Below are 27,529 nucleotides of genomic sequence, written 5' to 3' on the forward strand. Positions count from 1 at the left end.
CTGGCGGATAATAATAATTAACACTTAAAAATAGATACTGATAATAAAGTTTCTACCTTAGATGATTAGCAATACTACATGTGTTAACCTCTAAAATCACTTCATTTATTAGCAATCTGAAAGAGTAAAATAAACGGTGCTTACAAAATGCATTAATGACTCTATGGCAAGTATACAGTAGAGTTTTGTTCAGAGTGTTTCTGAATGACAAAACATAAATTTATAGATATATTTGCATACAAAAATTTCATTTGATATAAAAAAAAAATTAAAATCATGGGCAGTGGCGTAGCTAGGATTCCAGCGCCCGGAGACAACTGCAGATTTTGCGCCCCTTTCTGTGTGCCAAGAATGGAAAACATTTAATTAAAAAATTCCGTAGCATCAAATTGGCGCCGCCTGGATGCTGCGCCCAGGGACATAAGTCCCCCCTTGTCCCACCCTAGCTACACCACTGATCATGGGCAAAGAATTATATGACATTCAATTAATGATGCTGAGTTTGTTTCCCTTATTTGAGGCCCATCAGTAAGTAGAATGAAAATTATGATTGAGTTCCAGTAATTTTATCTATGGCTGTATTTCATAACTATAAACGAGTGCGATTATAAAATTTATCCTCAAAACATCCTCTCTGATGGTGACTTCTTACCAACCACCTGTGAAAATTTTTAAATTGTGAAATTATTTCAGAGATAATTTCAAAAAAGCTTAATATAGCTCTGGTAAAAAAAAAAAAAAAAAAAAAGTGCTATCACATACATCAAAATCATCTGGAACTGTAGATGATCGTCTTAGAGACAGTTCTCTCTAATTTTCTGGTATTTGTGATAATCAAGTAGTTCATCATCACAGCCGGGAATTGCCAGTGATTGTGCAGATAAGATAAGATGATTGTAGTTTGTCTGGTGAAAGGGAGAGGGCGATTTCTACAAACTATGAACAGGAAGGAGACATAGGGTTAGTACTATATTCGTCATTTGCATTCCAAGTAGAGTCAGGTTTGCTTATGAATAAACTTAATGCCTGTATCCTTATTTACATAATTATGTTTTACCAATGATAAAAGAATTTGAAATAACAGTCGTCAGTTATAGTCGTCAGTTTCCTTTTAGCTACTGTTTACAATGGTTTCCTCTAAAATCCGTTAGTGCAAAAGTTTTGATAAATCCTGCCTTTTCTTCTTAACAGATCTGCACAACTAATAAATAATAGCTTCGGAATTTACTTAATGAGGCGCTCAAAGTTTACCGTCACAAGGTAATCTTATAATTACAAGTTTAAATTCAGGTTAAGTTTCAAATTCTTTAAGGCTTGGAGCTTTAAGTTTTATTCTAAATTTCAGCAGATAAAAATTATTTTCAAAATATATTCTAACGTTGTTTTTTGAAAATGCTGTTAAGGTTCAGATCGCAAGAAAAGGAAAGTAGAAAAGCAAAGAATCTAAATGTTTTTACTTACAAAGATGGCAAAGATCGAATTTGAGAAAATTTAACTTATATTAATAATGAAAACTGACCGTAGACACTCGTCAAATCGGAGTAAATTAAGATATTAAAGAAACTCATGAAATAAAATTATAGCAATTTAGAAGAGGAAGTCAGAAAAAATGAAATAAATAAATAAATAAATAAATAAATAAACTCTCTTTTCCCATAACGGAGATATTTCGATTAATTCCTTAATAAGTCGAAAAGAACTGGAATCTAAATATGTGTGTCATAAATCAAGCTTTAATTTAAATTTTATTGAACAATAATGTTTTAAGAAGTTTTCGTCTTCCTTATTGTGTACCTTCATGGTGTAACCGGTAGTATATCCGGCTAGCAGTTAGAAGATCTGGAGCTCGAATCTTGGTCAGAGTACAACAAATTTAGCATGTTAAATACTGTTCTTAATTGCCATGTATAACTCAGTTTCTACTTGTCTGATGGAATTTATTCTGATTACAGTGTCTTACAACTCCTAAAAAATGTATGAATAAAAAACATTTCATACCCAATAACAAGTTAAATATCATGACACATATCCTATCAATATACAGAAGTACCACTTCTTACGAAATGCAACTCTGGGATTTGTATCAGTGTTTCTCATTGTCTGCATTGAGACATATATGTAAATCATAAAACCTTATGAGATGGTACACAAAATTTTAATATTTAAATAAAAATTTAAAAATTTTGTTTTCTCTTCAATATTTTCTTGTATTAAAATCAGTCGACCAAAAAACAAAAACTTGGTCTGGAAAAATTCTGTTAATCTGTCCAAACGTCTAGCAGAGGCCTTAAATTAAAACCTGGAATAGAGAAGTTGGCACAGAGGGTTATCTACCCAAGGCTGAATCCCAGTTTTGACCGAGAACCCACATGAGAATAGATTATGAGGATGTTTTACCCCATTTGTTTCTTCCACCAATCATTCGAAAGAATTTTCGGTGCGAGAGACTTTTAAGTCTCCACATTCCAGGGAGGGGGGGGGATATTGCATTAATAGGGACAACCTTATAAAGGATATTATTAGTATACAACCTTATGATACAAACATTATTACAGATTCTAACAGTCAGTTGGCAGGTCATCAAATTTCTCTAACCACTATATTATTCAGAGCAATTAAATTAATAAGTGCTGTAACTTGTAACTGTAAGTAGTTTGTTGTATTATTAATACAACAAAACTAACCGCTAAAATATTATAAAATGATAGATCAAGTAAAAAGTTTTATAATAGTTTTGTGTTATAGTTTTAATTTGCTACCCATCAAATGATGATCTGGAGAGTGGAAACTCACAATAAAATATAAAATTAGATGAAATTAATTAATTTGCAGAAATTTAAGGACAATTAACTGGCTTTTTAGTCAAAGTCTGAATTACTGTATACTATGAACGAAGACTCACTCAAGCAGGTTGTAAATAATTACATTTTGAAATAATTAGTAATAATCATTTTTAGAAAAGAACTTAAGATGAAATAATGATTAAAAAAATTTAAAAAAAAACTGGTGCGATTATTCTGAATCCGTAACTACTACACTCTTTAACACACCTGTAAGAAAGTAAACGAAACGGATAAAAACGGAACAAACAACACAAACTAGCGAAGAAAAAACAAAATTCGGAAACCGTAGAAAAGAGCAAGTGAGTGAAAGAGAGAGCTTCCATAATCTTCCAGATTGAATTACTGGCTCGAATGTCGGTCTTGGATCTACCTCCTTATCTGCCTCATCCAGCACAGAGGAGGAGAGTCCGGGGGGTCGCCAAACATAGAGGAAAAGGTGCCCCCCATCATCCTCTTCTACCGTCAATTAAATTTCGTGGCTCGTCGCGGAGAAGCCAGAGGGGAAGACAGCGTGTGAAGTGCGTTCGCATCAGGAAACCCCGTACGACTTCTCCGCCCGTGTGAGTTCTCATTGGTCGACCGTGACTGAGGGGGAGGGGTCGGCGAATAACGGCAGCGATGAACACATCGGTATACCGTAAAATTCTAAGCCGGCGAGTAGAGAGCTTTTCCGGAGCTAGGCCTAAAAAGCCGGTCAGGATTTTTCAATTTTGCCAGGGGTTCAAGGAACCCCCACCCCTTTCTCCCCTTTAGGCTTTATGATCTCGAAGAGCGGCGGCTGCTTTCTCTCTCCAACCTCCCCCACCCTGGCAGCCTTCATCCCTCTGGCCGCTACCACTTCCTTTTCTCCGAGGCCCACACTCGTTTTCTGCTAGCATCAACGAGAAGCCGTCAGTCGCGTAGCAAAGCAACGCATGAACGGGCACACATGCGGCGTGCAGTCGAATTCGATTTTGGTTTCGTGCCAACTCGCTTTTCTTCGCCGGCTTTCGGAGAGAAAAAGTTTTTACTCTGAGTTTAACTCATCTCTCTGCACTCGGAGATCTTCCTAGGGAGAGAAAGTTTTTTTTTTTGTAAAAAAGGGATAGAGCGCAGAGCGGAAGAAAAAGTTGCAACTTTTTTATTTTCTTTCATTTCGTGCCTAGCAGCGGGATTTGTTTTTTATCTGCCAGAAGCTATGCACCCACTATACGGAGAGCATCACGCCTATTACCGTTACGACGGATACCCCACCATGGGCATGAATGCAGCGGCCGCAGGGAATGGAGTCATGCCGGCGTATGCGACAGCTCAGCATCAGCAGCAAGCTGTAGAACGGTACGGTGCGACGGCAGTAGTGAGACCATCCCCTTATGCTGCTCCCTATGCTCCCGCAGGAGGCATGCATCAAGCCTCCACGCAGCCATCGAAGGATATGGTGAAGCCACCTTATTCGTATATAGCCCTGATCACAATGGCAATCCAGAATTCACCAGAAAAAAAGATAACTCTAAACGGTATCTATCAGTTTATCATCGACCGATTTCCGTTTTATAGAGAGAATAAGCAAGGATGGCAGAACTCCATACGACATAACCTCAGCTTGAACGATTGCTTTGTCAAAGTGCCGCGAGACGACAAGAAACCTGGAAAAGGAAGTTATTGGACGTTAGATCCGGACAGTGCGAATATGTTCGACAACGGCAGCTACTTGCGGAGGCGACGACGCTTCAAAAAGAAAGATGCCCTCCGAGAAAAGGAAGAGAATCTCTTGAAAAAACAACAGTCTTCCAAGCGAGAGGAACAGGGTAAAGAGAGCGTTCAGGCGGAACAGACCGGCGGTAATCTCGCAATGAAAACAAACTCCGCCGCTGCCGTCCCTAACAACAACATGGAGGCATCATCCGCCGGATCGACTCGGAGTGATCGTCATTCCGTTTCTCCTCCGCAACAACGCAGCAACCACCACTTGCACCTACCATGCACGTTGACCCCTAAAGTTGAACCTATGGACGACGATCTAGTGGACCATCGCCATAATAATTCTCTGTTTAACTCTTCCTGTATGCAGAGGATAGTGATGGCTGGTGATTGCAAGTTTGATAGGATGAAAAGCAGCCCTTCACTTCCAAATAACAATATCAGTCCGGTGACATCTGCTTCGTTTGTGGACGCATCAATGGTAGACGGGACATCCATATCGAGCTTCTCGGTTGACTTACTTGTAAGAGATCCAAGAGTTCACTCCCCTGGGAGTCATATGTCGGACGCTATAAACAGTAGTTTATCTTCCCGTTCTGGAATTAATTCCAGTCTTAGATCTTGTGCAAGCACCAATGGACTCAGTACTTTGTCTTACGGTACAAGAACAGGAGGTTTTACTTGTTCAGCACTGTCATTACCTCAATGTTCTGCTTCTCCAACTTCATCTACACTCAACTATAACTGTTCTGTGTCTCCTAGTTGCGGATATGAACGAGATACAAGTGGCCGAAATAGTGTAGTCTCGCGTTCAGGAGTGCGTGCTAGCTCAAATAACAGCAACAGCAGTAACCTCACTATTGGCATGGCTTCTGGTATAGAAGAAACAGGACAGTACAGTGTAACAGCTGGACATAGTGGTTTGCCTATGCCCGGATCTCCCCAACAAGCGGCCTACATGAATCGTACTGCTACAGCAACTTCCAGTTCAACAAATGCCGCTTGGAATTATCCATTGCAGAATAGCTCATCAGACTGCTCACTGTATGCAGATTCCAATGGGAACTTTGTCGTAAGAGATATGTTTGATGGTCAACGCCTTGTGTCCTCCGCTTCTTCCGGAGTGGTCAATCCAAGTTGTCAGATGAATTTCGGCGTTGGTGCATCATCTGGTTACAGCCACAGGACAGCTTCAACTGTGTATGGTTATGACTACTCAAGGTTTTAACCTGAACTTGTAAAGAAATATTGTTCATACAGAGGCAGAGTGGCATCTTTTATCGGTAAGACATACAATTCCTTTTAAATGAGTATCTTAATTAGAAAACCTGCTTTGTTACGAGACTAAAAATTGACGTTTACATTGAAAGTAAATGTTTCAAGTATTATTTGCGTTATCATAGTAAAATGAACTCTAAATTCTAAGTGAGCAGGTGAAACACACTTTGCTTACGGTATAATTCTTCATTAATTCGTTTCATATTTTTTATGGTTACTCTGTGTATAATTTTAGATTTTTAAATTTCAGCAAGTAACATATTGAAGTGAAAAGAAAGTAATAGAAACTTAAGTGTTTGATTTGAATGTTATGACCCTTCCGTAAAGAATTGTATTTATATTGAAATTTGGATATCTTTCCATACTGATAAAAAACTAAATTGTTTTAACTCTTTATTTATATAACATGTCTTGCAATGAAATTCGTTTATTTAAATGAAAGATACTGTTAAATTAACCCCAAGGTGTATATATGTAAATAAACAGAGCTTAAACTCACAGGTTTTTAAAAATCTGAAAATGTGATAGAATCATATATATTGATTTCGTGTAAATTTTGTAATTTTAACACTCGGTTGCAATAAAATTTTTTGTTTATAGTTGAACACTGGTTATTTTATATATTTTTTTAAAATTTTCTTTACTTTGATTAAGTTACGTGATTTAATAAAAAACGAATGATGATGCAATTGAATTGAAAGCATATGCAAACTTTTGCAATAAAAAAAGAGCAAAAAAATTGATAAGTGATATATATATAAATTCTTCGGTATAGCAGTGTTTTAACTATATTTTGTAGATTTTAATCTCAAATTTTATTTATTTTGTAAAAAGAAAATAATGAAATTTTTGCATACATTAATTAGTAGTGTTTATTAAAACTTAGTTGTTCTTGATAAGAATATTTCTGTATTTCTGCTGGATATAAATTCGTTTTAGCTTCATTTCAAATCATTTCAGCTTATTTTCTTTTAGCTTTTTTAAAAAAATTTTGAATGCGAAAATTTGCAAGAAATATATTTTTTTCTTATGCTGTTACAGAAACACAGAAACAAATCTGTAGTTTTAAAGTGTGAAAATATTCTAAATAGAATGAACTAACGCGAATTTAAATGAAGAACGGAAAAGAGAGAAAAGGGAAATAATAAAGAAAACTGATTTTTTGTTTAGTCAAAATAAAAGCAGGGTGTGTTATAAACAGGAGGATTTTTTAAGTCTGCGCTCTCTACTCGTTGTATATTTTTGAAGGATTGATTTTCCTTTCATTCCGAGTGAAAAAATAGTTGTAAAGTGCATCATTGTTCATCGAAAGATATGATTATCCTTAGTTTATTTATATCAGATCAATCTAAAAAAAATGTATTTTTTTTTTTAATAGATTGCATTTTAGAATAGAGAGGTTGTATGCACATTTTTTAGACGATTTTCATTGTATTTACAGAAATATTTTACCTAAATGTTTTGTGTTTAAAATGTTCCATTTAATAACCCTTATTCTTCACTATCTTTTTACACAGTGATTTCAAAAATAATAAAGCGTTTTTTAGTATCGGAAGAGGTTATTTTATAACATTCCTTTCGGAGATTGATCCATTCCTGCCATCAGTCTACTGATTTATGGCATCGTGGATAATGAGAAGGCGCAATTTTGCATGAAAGTAAAATTGTCTAGTAGCAGACGATAATTTACACTTCAAAAATATAGTTGCGTTAAAAACTTTTTCCAAGCATGCAATTTTTTATAGCAAAGGAAAGTCGTCTAAAATATATGAAAACAGCGTCTGTATAAATTTATGCTGTGTATTTTTTTTTATTTCTTGAATCAAATTATAATTACGAATTAATTAGCAAACATTAGCCCATAATTAGCAAACATTTTTAAAATAGGAAGCAAAAGAATTACATTGAAAGTGCAATGTGATAGAAAAATTAGAATGAAATAAATTTGGCTGCGAAGTGAATTCCTTTTTTTTATTGCATTTTGTGTTAGATTATATTTGCTAACTGCGTTAGTAAATACAATCACCCACACAATAAAGTAAAAAAGAAACTGAGAAAATTTCTTAACGAGTTTTTTTTAATTGCTGTATCAAAATTTTCAATTAAATAATTTTCAGTTAATTAAATTGATTTGCTGCACTATTTATCTGTGCATACAAACAAAATCCTACATTAACATAAAACTGCATGTAAATTGCTTACATGTTCTTTTATGTTAATGAAAGTCATTTCCTGAAAATTATTCCATTAGCTCTTAAAAATCATTTATTAGATCAGGTTAAAGGGTACTATGTATATTGCACAAATATTACATTTACAACCAACTGTTATAATGCCTAGTCTCCAGGACCGTATTTTTTCCTCTTTAAATTACCATGTTTAAATTACCATTTAAATTACCACTTTAGATACTATTGGAAGTAATTTCAAAAGAAAATTTTCTTTGTTATATGAAAGTATTGTCACACGGGACTCTTGCAAACATTGTCATCGACACTTTTTACGAATACAAATTAATAGTCTTAATATAAATTCTGAAAAATTGCGTAAATGCTTTTTTATATTTAAGTATGATGTACGTTAATCAATTCTTCTGTTATAATATCAGTTCAGAAGTGAATTTAAATTTATAAGGGGGCTGATAATTTAATATACTAAAATTTTAATTTATCGTTAGTAAGGTTATTTGTACGTTGTTTTCACCTATTCTATAACTATTTTGAACTCGGTGAATAGCCGATGTGCCGAGTAATCTTTCTTACGTTATCACGATTTCGTACAGTCGAAACTTTATTGCAGAATTGAAAGCTACAGTAATCATGAATTTTTGGGAGCTCTGTCAAGAACAAAGTAATTTTTGATTGTTTTACCCTTCCTGTGTTAGTGGAAGTATCTTTCTCAAGCAGCAGTCTAGCTATATTAAAATGAGTCTGTTTGTTTTAAATGCAGATTATTCAAGATATTTTAGATTTAAAATTAATTAAGGATACTAAGAAAATACTTACGTAGTTTGCTTTTAAATGAGTAGAATGTGATTTCGATACTTCATTGCAATGTTTTAACTGAAGTTGTTTTTATTCGCTAATTTAATTCGGTTGAAAACTTATTTTTATTTTTTACTGAAGTCGTTTTTATTCATTAATTTAATTCAGTTTAAATCTTTTTCCATTTTTATCCCAAAGGAGCGTTATCTCAGAAGGGCTATTAGTCTCAAAGGGGGATTTTCCCCTAATTCACTGTAAAAGTCTGAATCAATTATCAAATTGTTGCCAACAAATATTATCGACCTGTATTATATTTAAAGAAATTAAATAATGAAGAATTTGTATGAACGTATGCATGTTCTTCGTACTGTGAAAAAACGGTACCTAGAGCCATCAAATTTTGAATAACATAGTCCTCCACTCGAACATGGACAACTGGAAGCCCGAATTTGTTTTATTATGTATTTCATATTTTGTAAAACTTTTTGAATTTCGAATTTGTTTTATTGCATATTTTATATTTTATAACACTTTAATAAATTTTTTAATAACAAACTCAATGATTTCAAAGCGAACAACAGTACAGGAAAAACATTTTTATCTCCAGTGCGCAAGACTGTCTATCCGGAATTCTAAAGATATCCTATTTTTAAATATTTTTAACCCAAAGGAACATTAGCCGAAATGCTGTTGAAACGTGTATGTGTGTGCAAATGAAAAAAACGTACTATAAAATCAGAGAGCTTTTAGTTTATTTTTAGTAATGTATGCATTATATATAAAAAAAAATTCGCTTGAGGATTTCTAAGCCATATTTTAGCTGCTAATTTCACATTTCAAATTAAACAGTACCGTAAGTGAAAATACTAGAATACAATATGAATATTTTTGTGGTATTTGTTTATTTACCAGTATTTATTTGTAGAATTTAGAATCAGCAGAATGTTTTATGCAATGCAAATTATAATTGGTTTGTCCTGAAACGGAAATTCCGTAATCGTTGTAAATAGCAAATAGAAATCTTGAACAAATTTTCAGAATTATCTTTGAAACAGTTTTTTTGACTTATTCCATACCTTAATACAGCTTGATACAAATTTCAGTATAAACTCCATAATGCAGAGCTCATAGTTAAGTTCCTGAACGCTGGCAATTCGACCTGAGTTGGATACGAGCTGGCTGCATTTTGGTCGTGTCCCCGTGTGTGGCTTATGCGCGAGCCAAGTCTCCTTAGAAAGGCCTCTATGAAGGCATCCCTCCCTTTAGGCAGATAGCCCAAGCGTGTTTCCCATAATCAAATAAACCTAAATAAACTAAAATGCAGAATTAAATCAGACCATATACTTAAAATATAACAGAGGTAAATGACTCCTCAAGAATTTGGTAATGATCAAATGCAACTGGATTGAATACTGCATTAGGGAAGGTATGCCTTCACGCTTCACGAAGGACTTTCTAAAGAAAATTGGCTTGTATTTATGTTACGTATGGAGAAAACAACAGAAACGCCTGTTTAACCAACCCGTTTGCTGATATTTAATTAATTCAAACTATCACTTTTGAGCGGTTTTTATTTTTGTTGTCTCAATGACTAGAGGACAGCATGGGGGATATTATTAAAAGTGGTCGCTGTCTAATCTCTTAGCAATAACTTCTAATTGAATTTAAAATAGCATGCAAAGCATTGAAGAATCTTTGGTAATATTAACTCTGGAGCACATTTAAAACATTATTTTATCTGTATGAAGTAGCATTTTGTAATAAGCATTATCAGTGTTGATCCTAGATTGTCGGCCGCCCACATGTAAATTAAAATTGGTCGCCCTTTTTATACAAAAATATAATATGTTTGATAATTTATTTCGCCGCCCTTAAGTTTGGCCACTTGCATGCTGTGCACTGTATTGTGCCTTGCTAGGATCGTCACTGATCATTATTTTACACTATGAAGGTGGTGAATAAAATGCGTTTTTTATCCAGTGGTATCCAACCTTAGGCCTATCGCGAACACATTTCCAAAACATCGGCATTTTTGATAAACATATTTCCAATCTTATGTGATACATCTGAAATATTAATTTCAGCAAATGGGTTTGAGATGAATAATAATATTGGTTGAACTTTATGGAAATCAGAGAAGCAGAGTCAAAATTATTTTTCAGTGGATTTAGGTTTTCCGAGTATTTCTCTGTTTCAATTGCCTTGTGGTTATAGATATCGCTTGATAAATTCTGAAAATGGTTGAAATTTCTTTCTTTCATCTGATTTATCCACAAATTTAACTTATATGAAAAGCAGTTACAATCCCAGTTTTTTCTTTTCCCTGGAGATCTTCGTTCAGTTTAGCTGTTATATCCGTGAGAAAACACAGATCGGATAACCAATTATTATCGTCCAATTCTTAATAACTTTCGTTTCCGGATTCCAAAAACTACTTTATTGGTAGAAGTTCTACAAATCGTTGAAGTACTTTTTCCCTGCTGAGCCATCTAACATCGGAACGAAGCAATAAGATTCCATGTTCGCTATCAAGTTCATCAGTCAGCAATCAATTATTTTATAACGTCTTTATGACTATAAATGCTTACCATATTTTAACAACTAAGAAATATAAATGAATGGTTATTTAAAAAATATTTTAGTTAAATATTAAGTTAGACATTGGTTTTTTTAGTGCATTTGATTAAAATTTTAATTTAATAATATTTCTTTAAGGTTTCATTATATTTAGTAATTTGTGAGTTAAAAAATATCGTGTGAGTTTTACAAATTGTATTGGGACATAAATGATTTTCATGTCCCTCTAAATTTTATTTATGTCCCAGTACAAAAGAAATGTACTGGGACATAAATAAAATTTTAAGGAATAGTAGAAGTCATTGCATTGAAATGACGTAGTATGTAAGAAACGATTGCATTTTAATTCGCTGTCAAATTTCTCTTTAGCAATTTTTGATATAAAATTATTTAATTTAAGAGCGCCCAATTTTATTTTTATGTCAAATGCAGGGAAACACATCAGTGTAAAACATAAAACTGGGAAAACGATTCCACATGATTTCTAATTATTTTTATGTATTTTATTTTTGTAGTTTGTAGAAAGCAGAAATGGTGATAAAGAAAAGAAATCATTACCTCTGAAAGTAGGAAAATTATTTCCTTTAATCAGAAAATAAGTGAAATCACTTTTATTTCAATGTCTTCTGATCTAGCCGATGATGTAAGGTTACATTCTATTTATTGAAATTTCTCTTTGATAATTCTCATGCAGAAATTCGTTGATGTTAAAAATCACGACTGTTAGCAGTTGATCGATGTATTATGAAAAAATTCGCCAGTCGTCACTAAGTAACTTTAAAAATTCCAAAGAAACGTATTTTGAAAGATACACCCGACGTTGCAAAGATGAAATTTCTGTGTAAATTTATTTGGTAATTAAGCTAAGATGTATGGGAAAGGTCCATTAAAAATCCGTTCATCACTGGAGAAAAAAAAAAAAAAAAAAAAAAAAACTACAGTCCAAATAAATCACTTTAAAATTATGTATTGTGATCGCAAATATGCTGTCTGTTGCCCAAATTAAAAAAAAAAAAAGCATCCTGTAGCAGTGGGTTAAAAATTAATGCCATTTTTGTGCAGACAAGTAAGCTAACCTAAAAAGAACTGTGTAAAAATATGTTTTTAATACATGATCTTTAAGTGACAATTGACACAAGTAAACAAAATGATGCATATCTTTTTTGAAGGTGCTTCTCTAATGATTATACTGTAAATGTATTCAGAAGAAAGTAATGAGAAGTAAACTCCCCTAACACGCTTGTTTTTCGACATGATATACCATGAAATTTTTTATAAATACACCTTATCATTCGCCATTTTTAAAAAATAATTTCTGCTAGTATGTTTCCCATGTTTTGAAACTTGCATGGAAATAAAAGAATATTATATGGCTACATTTTTGATAGAAACTCAAGTTTTTGATTTGGAATGAAACATATAAAGAATATAGTGATAATGAAATGGTGGTAGTAATAAAAATAATAAATACATTGTAAAGACATTAGAATTTTAATTGGAAGCAGGAAAGATGAAAAATTAGCAACGCCTTCGCCGGGAATCGAACCGCGGACCTCTGAAATACGCGACTAGCGTGCAGACCACCACACCACGAAGACATGCCAAGAAGGTGGGAGAAATACCTTATATCATAAATAAAAATATGAAAGATTTCAGATTATGTAGTACTCCCAAAGGGGCTTTTTTTAACGTTTGGTGTGTTACCTTTATTTATTAAATATATTCTTCGCACTTAAGCCATAAAATTCAATTCAACAGCAATATCACAAAATATTTAAAAAGAGCATGTCTTTAGTATTTCCGATACACAGTCTTGTGTGCTGGAGATAAATTTCCCCCCCCCATACAGTGTTGCTATTGCTCGCTTCGAAATCGTTGAGTTTGTTAATCAAAAATTCTTTAATATTTGATAAAATATGAAATACTTGAAATTTCCGAATTTGAGCTTCCAGATGCCCATTGTCGAATGGTGGACTACATTATTCAAATTTTGAAATCTCTAGGTACCGTTGTTTTTTCACATTGCGAGAAACATACCTACATTCATGCAGATTCTTCATTATTTAATTTCTTTAAATATAATGCAGGACTCTTAATATTTGATGGCAACAATTTTAAAAGTGAAGCGCCGTTTTATAGTGGACAACGCAAAATGCCGAAACGAAATTAATAGCCCTGCTTGACAAATTGCTCCTTTGGGCAAATAAATAAATAGAAAACAGAGACGCAGTTGTTTTATTAAAATTATGGCATATGGAAGAAATGGTATTTTGATCCACCATGGAATACATTTCTCTAATTCAAAGAATCTTCTCCCCATGGAAACGACCTCCTATTAAGTGAGTTCTGCAAAGCTGACAGCTAGTTTCTCATAATTTCCATTTAATGACGTTTGACCTTGAATGATTGACATAACCAAGATCTATCTTTTGAATTTTAAACATATTTTGTGGGAAAGGGGTCACATTTACATTTGACAAGTAATTGAACAATTTCTTACTCTTGTGTTCCATATCAGTTTGAATAAATTAAGCTATATTAAAATTGAAAAACTTATGAATTGCACCGAAGTGTACGTTATCACCCGCGCTGCCAGTGACATGATTATCATTAACTGGTAATCAGCGATATGCGTTTTTACGTTCGCCAACGCAACCCCTGATATCAGAAGTTTTCTTTCCCTACAAATCAGCGTTACGCGTTGACATAACGGAGATTAGATACTTGACGTGTGTGTATATACTATATACCTCTGATGAATTCTGGTAGCATTTTTTTTAGATATGATATCTTTACACAGCTGTTCTTGAGAAAGAAAGATTTAAACGTAAGAAGTCGTAAGTTGAAGCAATCACTCGAACTGATAGTTGTAACTATATTTTTATTAAAATATTATGTTTTCTTTTGATTTCTTTCGCGTAAAATTATATATTAACTTTACCACAACGTAACAGTTATTTACTGTCAAAATATACTTCGCGCGTTCTATTATTATTTCAAAACTCTTCAAAAGCGGTTTTTATAGAAAATGTTTACTAAGCTAATCGATACTACTGCTGATAATATACCAGCAAAATAGTTTTACAAATGATCAATATTTATTGTCAAAATTAAGTACTACTGCTCGTGTTTGTTCCTGATCCTTATAACGCTAAAAGTGTTCGATAAAAAAAAATATATATATCAGTTGTGATAAGGTCACATAAAAGAAGAAGAGACTGAAGATTAATATAGACAAGGATGTCTCGTGAGAATAAGCTGAAAATTATTATTTTTTTTAACTTACAAACACGTTTCAATAGTTGTTAAAATAGTCTTTATTAAAATAACTAAATAGTTGGCAATGTTAAAAACGCAAGCTCGAGAGCCACGAATTGCTCTCGCACGTAAAATGTATAGAATTTGATTTTTGATAGAGATAGGTTTTTCTCTGCAGAATTGTATGTAGCCATTTTTTTTAGCATTCAATAAATTTTATTATGCTGTGTTTTGTTTTCAACCTGATGTCACAACCCAGGGTTTGCATAGCGGTTTCGGCCACTACACCACAGCAGTAAATATTAAAAGTTGGTGACGTGTTTGTAAGTTAAAAAAAATAATAATTTTCAGCTTATTCTCACGAGACATCCTTGTCCATATTAATCTTCAGTCTCTTCTTCTTTTATGTGACCTCTTCTTCTTTCTCTTCTTCTTCTTTTATGTGACTTTTATCTTCTCTTCTTCTTTTATGTGACAAGTTCGATAAATTTTACCCGAAAATTCTGTCCGTTTGGAAAGTGAAAGAAAATACATTTTTCATACTTTTTATAATATTTATTGGGCGATATAATTTCCGTCGTTACTTATGACCTCTTGTCAGTGTGATTTGTAGATACCATGTTTGAAAAATGTCTTGTCCTTAGAAGCGAAGAATCCAAGTAATGCTTGGCTGACATCTGCTTCAGTTTAAATTTTTTCCCTTCAAAAAATATTACAAAGAAAGAAACAAGTGATAATCAGTGGGTGCTAAGTTTGAGAAGTATGGTGGATGCGGTAGAATTCCCTAGCCTAGCTCTGCGATTTTCTGGCGAGTTACCAAAGCAGCATGTGGTTTGACATTACCATGATGCAGTATGATGTGCTTCCTATTGAACATCGTCGGTCTCTTTTCTTCGGTTGCTTTGTTCATATCGTTCATTTTTTGACAATATCTCTTCGAAATGAGCTGCTTTTTAGGTTTCAAAAGCTCGAGATGTATTCGTCCTTATACGTCCCACCATATACACAGCATTCTCTGATCCAAGCTGAAACTCTGTTGAAAGTTGGAGGGGGCAGGTTGTCCGGGCCCACAGTATGCATTTTTCGTAATGATGTCTTTGTAAGTAATCTTTTCTTCATCCCCCAGTTATCATCTGGTTCAAAAAGGGTTGGTTTTTGTTCCAGGCAAGCAGAGATGTGCATATGACAACTTGATCATGAAGCTTTCTTTTACTTGGCTCATGCACCCATCTGGAATATTTATAGATCTATCTTAGTTTCAGAATATGGTTCGAAATGGTTTGTTGAACTGAATTAAGCTTTTCCGCAACAAAAAAAGTATCTTACTTTAACATGGTCTTGACAAGATCTCCATTGATCAAAGATGGTCGCCCAGAGCGTGGCTTATGACTAAGATAGAAATCACCTATTTTCAATTTTTCGAATCATTTTCTGTACGCACTATCCGAAACTGCATCTCCACCAAAAACTGTCATTAAATTTCCACAGGCTTCTGTAGAATATTTTTCTTTGTTGGAATTCGTAAAAAATACAGTTTTGCAAATGAAATTTATCGGTAGCCATGTTTACATCATCGCGTCTCAGTTAATAATGACGTGAGAAGCTTTTATTTCAGTTAATTTAGAAGAGCAGATGTTTATAAATGCAGTGATAAAAAGAGTCATATATGTCATATAAGTCATATATGTCACAAATGAACACCTGCATGCGTGTTAAAACTTGAAATAACATTATTGGACGGAAATTTCCGGTAGACATTATACATATTTGTGTTGTGGTATAAGGCTTTTCGGATGCAATTTCAAAGATATTAATAGTACAGGGTTTTTTATGTCTTATAACAGAAAATCTGTAGCATGATAAAACGGATTAAAAGCCGAAAACATTTTGTACACAAGGATAATTTAATACTGTGTTTTTCTATCAATGAATGTTACACTCAGAAAACTTTTTGTGATACTTTCTACAATCTACAAGCTGTGCAGCTTGCTGGAAAGTAAGCTTTTATGCTTACTCATGTATGTCTTTGCTCTGAGCATTATCTTAGAAACCATGTTTGTGTATTTATTGCTGCTATATTTTATTTTAAGACAAAAATTTCTCAGTACTCACATCAGCTTCCTTTGCCGCTTGTACACAATCACCCGCTTCTCATTTTTTGAGACTTTTAGGCCAAGTGGGGGTGTTAGAGATTTCTTCGTTTATTTCATAAAGGTATTCAAAACAGTAATCATTGTTGAGCTGTGTAAAGCCTTTTCAGATTTTAGAAAAGTCAAACGCATGTTTCTAGATGGCAAATGTATGCAAACTACATCATTTTAGCTTGAAGAACCAAAAATTATTGCAGGAAAGAAATTTTTTCACCCCCTTAAACAGCGAAAATATTGACATGGGTTGACATTTCTTGGGTTGTAAAACTTCACCAAAATCACTGCTTAGTGCCCCAGATGGAAAACATTTCTTTAACACAAGCCAAACAAATCTTCACTACAATAAAAGCTGAAGGGAATCCGATTATTATTTCGGGGATAAAAATTTTTAAAATATACACTGTCGTCTGAACATAAACAAGAAATTATTTAATTTAACGACAAATTTTACAGACCTTATCAAATGATTAATGTCAGTAATAACGTAGTGATATTTCAGAACCGCGGATTTTTGGAAAATATGGACTAGCTAAAACGTAATGCACGAGAGAGGCTATTCCATTTTTGAGAGAAGCCAGAGTTCTGGCAGAGCAGTGCTCGGTGCTTAGGAAAGTGTTTCCCAGAGCTCTAAAATAAAAGGTTGGCTAGATGTGCGCATGTTCGAAAATGTGAGAAACAGGGAGTGCCTACTATGGGTATACATCGGAGGTACGCTAAGTGCGCACGGTCTAAATGTGAGAAACATGAAGTGCCCTTTATATGCGAAGTATACGTCACATATAGATTCATCCAGGTTATTAACAGAAAGATAAAAAAAATCATGACCGTCCACCTATTCCATATTTTAGGTAGCAACGAACTCCCAAATTCCTGTTTCAGTTTGATAACAATTTAAGAAGGTTATTTTTAAAATGTATACTCGTATATGAATGAATTGCATTTTTCTCTCATAAATATAAATTTAAGATTTGTGATTAACATTAAATTTTGCTGTTTCTTTCCGAACAGTAGTTAAAACTTCTCTGCATTTGTTGTTCAATGTGCTTTGATAGAATAAAGAAATTAAAAAAAAAAAAAAAAAAAAAATGAGAGCCTTGGCAGAAGTCTTTTTCTAATGCATTTATAATTTTTTGCTTCTTTTCGAAATTTATAGAAATTTCTCCGGTATTTTTCTTATAGAACTTTTGACTCTGCCAGATAATTATAATATAGAAATTTTTGAAATATTTTAACTAATTGTAACTTAGATATAGAAAAAATTGCATATTTAGCTAGAAAATGAGTCAAAATTTCTTTATTATTTTACAAAATTAATGAGAAATTTTTTAATTGTTTCATTTTCCTCTGAAAATGCTTTAAGATTTCGTATTTACATGAAAAGCATTTTGTGCAAAACTATTAAATTTACTAGATATTAGGTTATTTTGAAGTAGGAGACGTGAAAAATGAGCTATGTCTTGGCCGGGACACGAACCACGGACCTCTCGAATACGCATCGAGCATGCTGACCACTACACCACGAAGGCATGCTATGATGGCAGGAGAAATACCTTATATACTACCCCTTTTTAAAGGGCGACTGGGGTTTAGGGGACCCAATCGGCAAATTCTGGTGGTGAAGAATCATCATTCACTGTCTTTTAGTTCGGGTGCCACTGTAGAGACATTAGGTTATTTCGAAGTAGGAAACGTGAAAAATGAGCAATGACCTCGCCGTGACTCGAACTACGGACCTCTCGAATACGCGTTGAGCATGCTGATCACTGCACTACAAAGGCATACTAAGAAGGCGGGAGAAATACCTTATAAACCAACCAAGCTTATCAAATTTTGCTTTCGGAAACGAAATATGGGGAGAATAATCTCTCATGTTTTGAAGTTCGTTTCTTCAAGGCAACAGAATTTTGTTTCAAAACATTTTAATAAAATGTTTGAAATTAATTAGCATCTGTATTATTTTTCATTTAAGTCTGTTGCCATTCGTAAAAAGTACGATATTATTCTTTTACATGTAATATGTGTGTTTTTTTATTAACAAACTAAACTGTTTAAAAGTGCATATCTTAAAAATTTTATTTTTTTACTTTTTAATCTGATTAAGTAAAAATCCATTCATGATATTTAATTCATGATATATCTAATTAAAAACATTAAATATTTCCAGAAAATTACATTACATATATTTTTCCCTTTTTAAATGTACAGAAGATATATAACGTTCCCACGTTATTCTAAATATATATTCATCTAATATCCCATAATATTTATCTACTAAACCTTGGGCCATCCCTAACGATAACCCTACTGATAAACAATATTAAACTTTAAAAAAAGGCCCTTTTGGACGATCGTTACAATAGGAACTCTTTCAGATTTTATTTAGCAGGATTTCTTATTTATTTATTTCAACATACAAAAGCGGATTTTTTTTTTATATAACACTAAATTTTCATAGATTAAATATACAGAAATAGCATGAATTTGATTAAGACTTTTTTAATAGCAAATTTCGTATACTCTGTTTTTAATGTGCTTATTTTATTGAGTGGCGATGAAAATACGATATAAAAAATTATTAAAGAAGAAATGATAGGTTTAAAATTACATTAAAGTTTTCATTTTTATTTTATACTGTTTTTGCTATCAAACTATTAACTATTTTTGCTTTTCATTTGTACTTTCGGATTTAATATTTTCAACAAATTTCTGAGCATTTAAAAAAAAAAAACTATTTAGTATAAGATATAATACAGAGGGATTTCTTAAAATGTTTTACTTAGTCTGCTATTTCTGTTTGATTGTTCATTAAAAAACTTTGAAAGTATGAATTTGAAACTATAAATTATAAATCTGAAATTTTTGCCTCGTTGTACAGAGTGAGTTTTCTTGAAACTTTGCATCCACAGATTTTTGCGATGATTGCGCCGAGATTTGCATTTCAAAATTCATTATGGACTTTTTTCAGCCAAATTTTGCTCATAAATGCTTTTTAAAGAATCAAACTATCAATGCAAAATATTGATATTTGTACCTTTGGGACAGACTGAAAAATAATATTCTAAATGGAATTTTTCTGGAATTTCTGGAGCCCACCTGTGGCGGAGCGATAAAGTCACTGAACACTGGTAATTCGGTCCGGGGCTCAAATCCCAGCAAACTGGCTGGCTGCACGAGCGATTTTGAGACTTTCCCCCATGTGTTATATAAATACGAGTCTCTTAGAAAGTCCCCTTAAGCAGATAGCCTTCGAGTGCTTTGACATATTCAAATAAACCCTGAATTTCTAAATCTATTCCTCAAATTTTGGCAATTTCTCAGAATTCATTTCCTATTTTAGCTATCGCTTCTATTAACAGATTTTTAAATAAAAAATTTAATCCTGCTCTTCTATTAGGCTGACGATTAAAACGGTGGATTCCCAAATCAAACAGACCTTGGGGATAAAAATAAATAAATAAATAAATAAAACGAATCGAAAGACTTCAAATAATAAATAAATAAATAAAAATCTGAAAGCTTTCAGATTTTATATTACGCCCAAAGGGACTTTTTTAACGTTTTGTGTGTTACCTTTATTTATTTAATATCGTGTTCTTCGCACTTAAACCATAAAAAATTCAGTTCAGCAGCAATATCGCAAAATAATTTTAAAATTAGCATATCTATAGATTTTTCGATACACAGTCTGGAGAGAAAAATGTTTCGCACTCGTACAATGTTGCCATTAATCGCTTTGAAACCGTTGAGTTTGTTAATCAAAAATTCGTTAAAGTGTTACAAAACATGAAACCGATAATAAAACAAATTCCAAATTAAGGCTTCCAGATGCCCATATTCAATGGACGATTACTTTATTCAAAATTTGATGGCTCTAGGTACCGTTGTTTTATCACAATGCGAGAAACATATATACATTTCTGCAGATTCTTCATATTTAATTTCTTTAAATATAACACAGGGCGATAACATTTGGTGGCAACAATTTGGAAAGTGATTCGTCGTTTATAGTGAAACGACGCAAAATGCCAAAACAATATCATTGATTACTATTTTCACAGCTTTCACACAAAGTATATATATTATAGGTATTGCATAGTAACTGCTGAAACATTCAAGCCTTCAAGATAAATAATATAAATGATAAAATAAAATGCTGCCTGATAAAATAAAATAATATAAAATGAGCAAGTTCAGCATTCAGCACATAGGCTGTGTGCACAATAAATCTTACTTGAACTTCACTTAAATCTAAACCAAAAGTATGGGGAAAAAAAAAAGAAAAAAGAATTATTCATTCAGCGAGTTTGAAAAATCAGTTTTTTCCTCTTTGTCTAACACGAACTCGAACTGCCACTACCTCGCATTTATATTTTGAAAAAATATTGTATAATGCGAAAAAAAGAACTCAGTATACGGAAAGACTGCGTGGAAATCTAGGCGAACGGGAAGACTGCATGGGTATTTTCCTGTTTTTTCCTACGTGGAACATAAATACAAGCCAATACAATCTCCTTAAAAATTCCTTCACAAAGGCTTCCCTTAGGTAGACAGCCCTCTTGCATTTTGCCGTGTTCAAATAAAAAGTTATATAAAAAGAATTCTATCGTATTATGAGATTGTTAAAAGTTATTTAATTGCATATTGAATCTTCTTGCGATTTCAAAATTTTAAAAATTTTGCACTCTTAATTAATATCGTTTTTCATTCCCCAATTTTTTTTTCCCGCAGTTCTTACTATAATCTCCTTAAGATAATTTTTAAAAAGGGGCAACATGTGCATTATTTTTCAAAAGAATAACATAGCAAGAAGTTTGCGAAATATTCTTCGTTTTAGAAATATTATAAATCAGTCCAATTTAAACTCAACGTGAGGTCGAATTTTAAGTGGAAATAACAATTCCTGAAATTTGTTATTCGTAAACAAGAAATAGCGCGGTGGTGAAAAGAGACGACAAGCACCATTTCCCTGTCTGAATGATTAATGAGAGAAAAAAAACTTGCATGCACGCTTCCGTAACGTGTCAAATTCGGTAAACCACTTGAGATTAGTCTTGCATTTTCACGGATTCGAAAAAGATTGTGTCATTTAAGCTATCATTTGAAACCCAACATTTCTGTACCGAGAGGATCATTTAACCCGCAGTTTTTGAACGCCGAAATCTTTCTTTAAAAATATTTTACGTCAATATACTGTTCAAAACTAAAAGTAGTTGGAAGAATTGTTTTTCTGATTCCTGTTTTATTGCATTTCCGGACACGTTTTAGTTTAATCGGAATTTTGTGGTAATTGTGCATCAAGTCGGTTGACAGAATTTATTTTTTATTTTTACCAAACACGTTTCCTGGCTTCTATCTCTATATCTCATTCTGATAATTTATGCTAATATGTTTTAACGTTTCTGGTTTATTATGTGGTAGAATTAAAATTATCCGCCGTTTATAAGGTATTATAATTAACTGGCTCAGTTGTTTCTCTTTCTATAATTAACTGGCTAAGCAAAATTCAGCTTTTTGCTAATTTATTCACGCGTTTTTAATTTTTTCGCTGTTGAAATAGAATGTAAAAAAGGATGCATTATTTCATCATTTTCATATTATGAACCACCTGCGGTTCACACAATATTCTCTTCTATGAGTGTCTTAGAAAGGTGATGTTCAACAGCGATGTTTATATTTCTCTTGAGTCGTCTTTGGGAAGTGGTTGCGACTAGAGGGTTCATTATATTTTATTGTTATTATACATTATTTTATGTTGCTTACAGATTATTATTTTTATCAATAAAAAGTAATGTTTTATATTTATTTTAATTCAACACAAATAGATTATGCATTTTGCTTACTTAAACAAAAAATCTTTTTAATTAATTAGAAAAATAAAGACGGAAATAAGACTTTAGTGCTACGACTTTCATACATAAAGCAAATAATCATATGAATTAATTTAACTGAGACAGAAATACATAGTGTATTTAGGCAAATAAAAAGTAATTTTTTTTATTTTCGGCCACAAAAGAATTGTTTTTATATATTTTTTAAAGGAAGAAAAAAATTTTATTCCTTCTGCATTCGATAATCTTTGATAAAATTAAACATAATGAAAGAAAAACAAATTCACTCATTTGCATTACAGTAAATAAGTAATTGGTCACAGACAAATGACAACTCGCGTATCCGGATGCTCAGTTATCCCGTTTAGTCCGCTGCAATGCAGTTAAGTCAAAATTAATCATGCTACAGTTTGTATATGCTCTATGATTTGAGTTCATAAGTAGGAATTACTAAATGATCTGTGATTAAGTCTATTCAAGTAGTCATGTGACTATTATTGCATTATTTATATTAGTAAACGCCATTACCACGGTTTGCCTTTTTTCAAAATATTGTACTATTATTGTAAATTTCATAATTTATCTACTGTTGATGCAGAATAAATTATTACTAATACCTAGAAGTCTACATCTTTTGCGTTAAAGTTACGCGATAGTTAAAGTTACTTAAACAGTTAACCGAGTTATAAATGTATAGGAATTCCTTGGCGGAAATTAAAAGTCCTCCGCCACGAGAAAAAAAAATAATTATAAACTCAAAGAGACTTACTAAATCACAGATTGTGGAATATATAATATAAACTGAATTTATATGCGGCGAAAGAATTCATGTAACTTCTTTGCTTGCAATGTTTATTTTATTATGATGAACCAAACTTTGAGATGTTCTGGTATAACTTTATAACAGAAGCCGTTGACAACAACTCAAGAACTTAGCAGCAAAGAAATGCTTTTTTTTCTTATTGCGCTTTCCTGTACATCGAGTAAAACTACCAATTTAAAGCGATTTTTGCATCAAGATTTAAATAATTACAGATAAAGAAAAATTAGGAAAATTACTTTATAAGGTATTTCTCTCGCCTTCGTGGTGTAGTGGTCAGCATGCTCGAAGCGTATTCGAGAGGTCCGGCCAGAGCATAGCTCATTTTTCATGTGGTCCTACTTCAAAATAACCTAATGTGTCTACAGGTCTAGTAAATTTAATAGTTTTGCATAAAATGCTTTTCATGTAAATACGAAATCTTAAAGCATTCTCAGGGCAAAATGAAACAATTAAAATTTTCTTATTAATTTTGAAAAATAATAAAGAAATTTTGACTCAATTTCTGGCTAAATATGCAATTTTTTTTCCATATCTAACTTACAATTGATCAAAATATTTCAAAAATGTCTATATTATAATTATATGGCAGAGTCAAAAGTTCCATAAGAAAAATACCAGAGAAATTTCTATAAATTTCGAAAAGAAGCTAAAAATTAGAAATGCATTAAAAAAAAGACTTCTGCCAAGGTTCTCATTTTTTAAAATTTCTTTATTATATCAAAGCACATTGAACAAAAAGTGCAGAGAAGTTGTAACTACTGTTCGGAAAGAAACAGCAAAATTTAATGTCCGTGGTTCGAGTCCCATTGCTCATTGCTTGAAAAATGGTCTCCAGCTTCAAAATAACCTAATGTCTCTACAGTGGCGCCCGAACTAATAGGTGGTGAATAATGATTTTTTACCACCAGGATTTGGCGATTGGGTCCGTTAACACGGCAGTCGGCATTTAAAAGGGGGAGTATAAGGTATTTCTTTCACCTTCTTAGCATGCCTTCGTGGTGTAGAGGTCAGCACGCTTGACGCGTATTCCAGAGGTCTGTGGTGCGAGTCCCGTGCAGGGCATTGCTCATTTGTGATTTTTCCTGCTTCCAAAAAAATCCTAATGTCTCTACAACTTATTTAAAATACATATGAAAATCACACGGATGTAAATCGGTATATTTATGTGTTCCACTATCACGCGCTCTCTCGTATCGTTCTTAATGTTATTGCGGTCATTTATACTTAATCAGAACTGTTATACTATTTAGAAACTATAAAATTTCGTGTCTGGTGTAGAAAAACTGTAATGTACTGCATGTAGGAAGTAGCCACAAGGATTTTCGTCTGTAACTTGTCTGAAGTGCAGAAAACATATGAAAAACATGTGTCTAGCTAACTACTTAACTAAGGAAATAACGTCTGGAAAACGAATCTTGCCCTGTATCTTTTTACATAATAAACTGCTCAGGTTTATGGCGCTTAAATTTTAAAGTACGATTTATTTTTCATGCGGATAGAAATACCTTTCTGCTGTGGACAGATATAAGTGATGCATGCATTTCCTTGTTATACATCTCTACTTAAGTTGGAATAGTATGTTCTTTGACTGTAGGTGTTGTGATATGCTAACCTATGTTGTATAAACCGGCACACATTGGGATCTGATCTGATTTTCAAACTATTCCATACAAAACATTAACGACTAGCTATTAAAACGGAAAATTAGAAAATGTCGATAAATAATATGATATAGATAAAAATCTAGTAAGAAAATGATTTCATTTAGTGTATAAGTAACATAATTCTTGATTTTAACCCTTCAGAACCCTTTCTCGTTTTTGATTGGGAGATTTCGTCTTTTTTGCTTATACATTCCAACCTAACTTCGTGTTCATTCTTTACATACCTGATGCCTCTTTTAATTAGTGGCGCCAGTATCTGCCGGTTGATGTTAAACAGATGGCCCCTTGGTAACACGATGCTATGCCGCAAAATGCAAATGATTGAATTTTATCCTATTGAAAATAATATATTTTAACTGTTACTAATAAGGAAAGCTATAACGGAGGAAATTTTTAGAATTTTAACGGGAAGTTTATGAAATTATTATTTTCTTTTAGCTTTCTAAGCTCTTAAACTTGTTAACATACATGAACGTATAGCTACACTTTTGCTTCAATTTCGCTTAAATTCCATATGCATATGTACTATAACTATGTGTAAATAAATACCACAAGTCTGACGTAATGAATGCTAGCATGGTCTACTTTTAAAAGGCACTTAGCTCAACCATCTTGGAAGAGCAGTTTGGCAGATTTAACAGAGAAAAAGAATGCGAGACATACAATTCTAAAAAAAAAAAAAAAAAAAAAAAAAAAAAAATTATTACAATACAAACATATTATTACAGACATAGTTTACGTTCTAACTAGGTATTTATTCAAAAAAACTATTAATAAACCTATCTACACGCAAGTTTTCATTTCTTTTGTTGTGGTGAAAATTTCATGGCGATCACTTTCAGAAGAGACACGACGCAGTTTTTTCTTTTAACGATTTTGCAGCAAAATAATGTATTCTTGCAGAAATATTATTGGAATTCCTTTCAATATAAACAAATCCCATTTATTATAAAACTGAGTTTAAGAAGAATAAAATCCACGGTTTATATATATAAAATGTGACTCTATTGTTTCAAAAGAATAAATTGAATTTAAATAAATTTAATTTAAATACAAATTTAATTAATTCTTTGCGCCATTGCTGCAGGGAATGAAAATTAAATTTAAATAAATTTAAATTTTAACAAACATGTATATACGTAAAAAAGCAAATTTAAAGTTAAAATAATTAAAAAAAGTGCAAACATATAAAAGATTTAATTTTCGAACTAATCTACAGTATCATTTAAATTCAGATAGAGTTAGATTTGGAGGCAACTTCCCCTTAATAAGTCTGTCTCCTGCCTGCTCAACAGTCATTCACTTATGCATTTTTTTAAAAAAAATTAGATTAATTTTAATTTGCTAAATTGGTGAATTTATTTTCATGGTTTGGTTTTGCACTTGATTTACTTATGCTATCTGAATTTAAATGATATTGTAGATTAGTTCGAAAATTAAATCTTTTATATGTTTGCACTTTTTTAAATTATTTTAACTTTAAATTTGCTTTTTTACGTATATACATGTTTGTTAAAATTTAAATTTATCTAAATTAAAAGTGTGATTCTATTTATATATAAAATGTGGCAATGATTACAACCATTTTTTTAACTGAAACTTATTTTAAAGCTGAGTAAAAAATATTTTTAGTGTTTTATGCAATAATTAGAAGTAAATCTTTTCATTCTTAGAATTTTCTTTTGGTTCATTATTATTTTCGAAGGAAACAAAGAATGTATTTATGAATAAATACATTTTACTTCGTTGAAGATTGGACGTTTTGCTTATTTTATTTTTACGAATTGACGTCATGTCAACATATTAAAAATATCAATAAAAATCTTTTTCATTCCCATTCTAAAATTCTAGCTTTCCTTTTTAAACAACTTCGCAGCATATATATTTCATATATGCTCGTTAATATAATGCAGTAAATCCGAAGATTTCTGGAAAACCGATTAACATTACATTGTGTTAAGCAAAGCATGCTAGGCTGTACTCTGAACATTTTAAAAGATTGTTCTTACTGTAAGCCTTACATGAAGTAATAAATATTCTGCCAGTAGAAGCTGAGAAAATAAGCCTACCAGGAAATTGCTTATCTATTAATATTTACTTTGAAAATTCAAAATAGCCATTCAAAACTTTTGAAACTCCAGAATTTTTGACAGAAAAGAATTTGCAGTGTTACTCGTAAGATGAACCATTGTAACATGATCAGTATTAAAATGAGCAAGCTACAAAAGTTTTATGCTGTAATAAAATTAATTTCTTCTTACAGTTTTTACTTACCAGTTTAAAGATAAGAATTACTCCATGTTTTCGATTTAATAAACTGTTCAATATCTATTTCAGAAAATTTGAAGTAGCTTAAGATCAGAGAAGTAAGACAGGAATACAGTGATTTTACTTTGTATTTCATTCTCTGCTAACTGAATCATCTTAGTCAAATCAAAAATCCC

At 32.3% G+C, this 27,529-nt stretch overlaps 1 protein-coding gene across 1 annotated transcript in view; it reads left to right on the forward strand.

Moving 5' to 3' along the window:
- Positions 1-3,368: 3,368 nt before the first annotated feature.
- The window catches only part of LOC118203297 (uncharacterized), a 255,910-nt gene continuing 231,749 nt past the window's right edge, over positions 3,369-27,529 (forward strand). The window contains exon 1 of the mRNA XM_085827410.1: positions 3,369-5,806. Coding sequence (XP_085683536.1) covers positions 4,021-5,751 — 1,731 coding nt within the window. The 5' untranslated portion in view covers positions 3,369-4,020 and the 3' untranslated portion in view covers positions 5,752-5,806. The remainder of the gene's footprint in view (positions 5,807-27,529) is intronic.

Source organism: Stegodyphus dumicola, chromosome 1 (genome assembly GCF_044657685.1).
Source record: "Stegodyphus dumicola isolate Sdum_Otavi_A_Nest chromosome 1, ASM4465768v1".
Taxonomy (NCBI): domain Eukaryota; kingdom Metazoa; phylum Arthropoda; class Arachnida; order Araneae; family Eresidae; genus Stegodyphus; species Stegodyphus dumicola.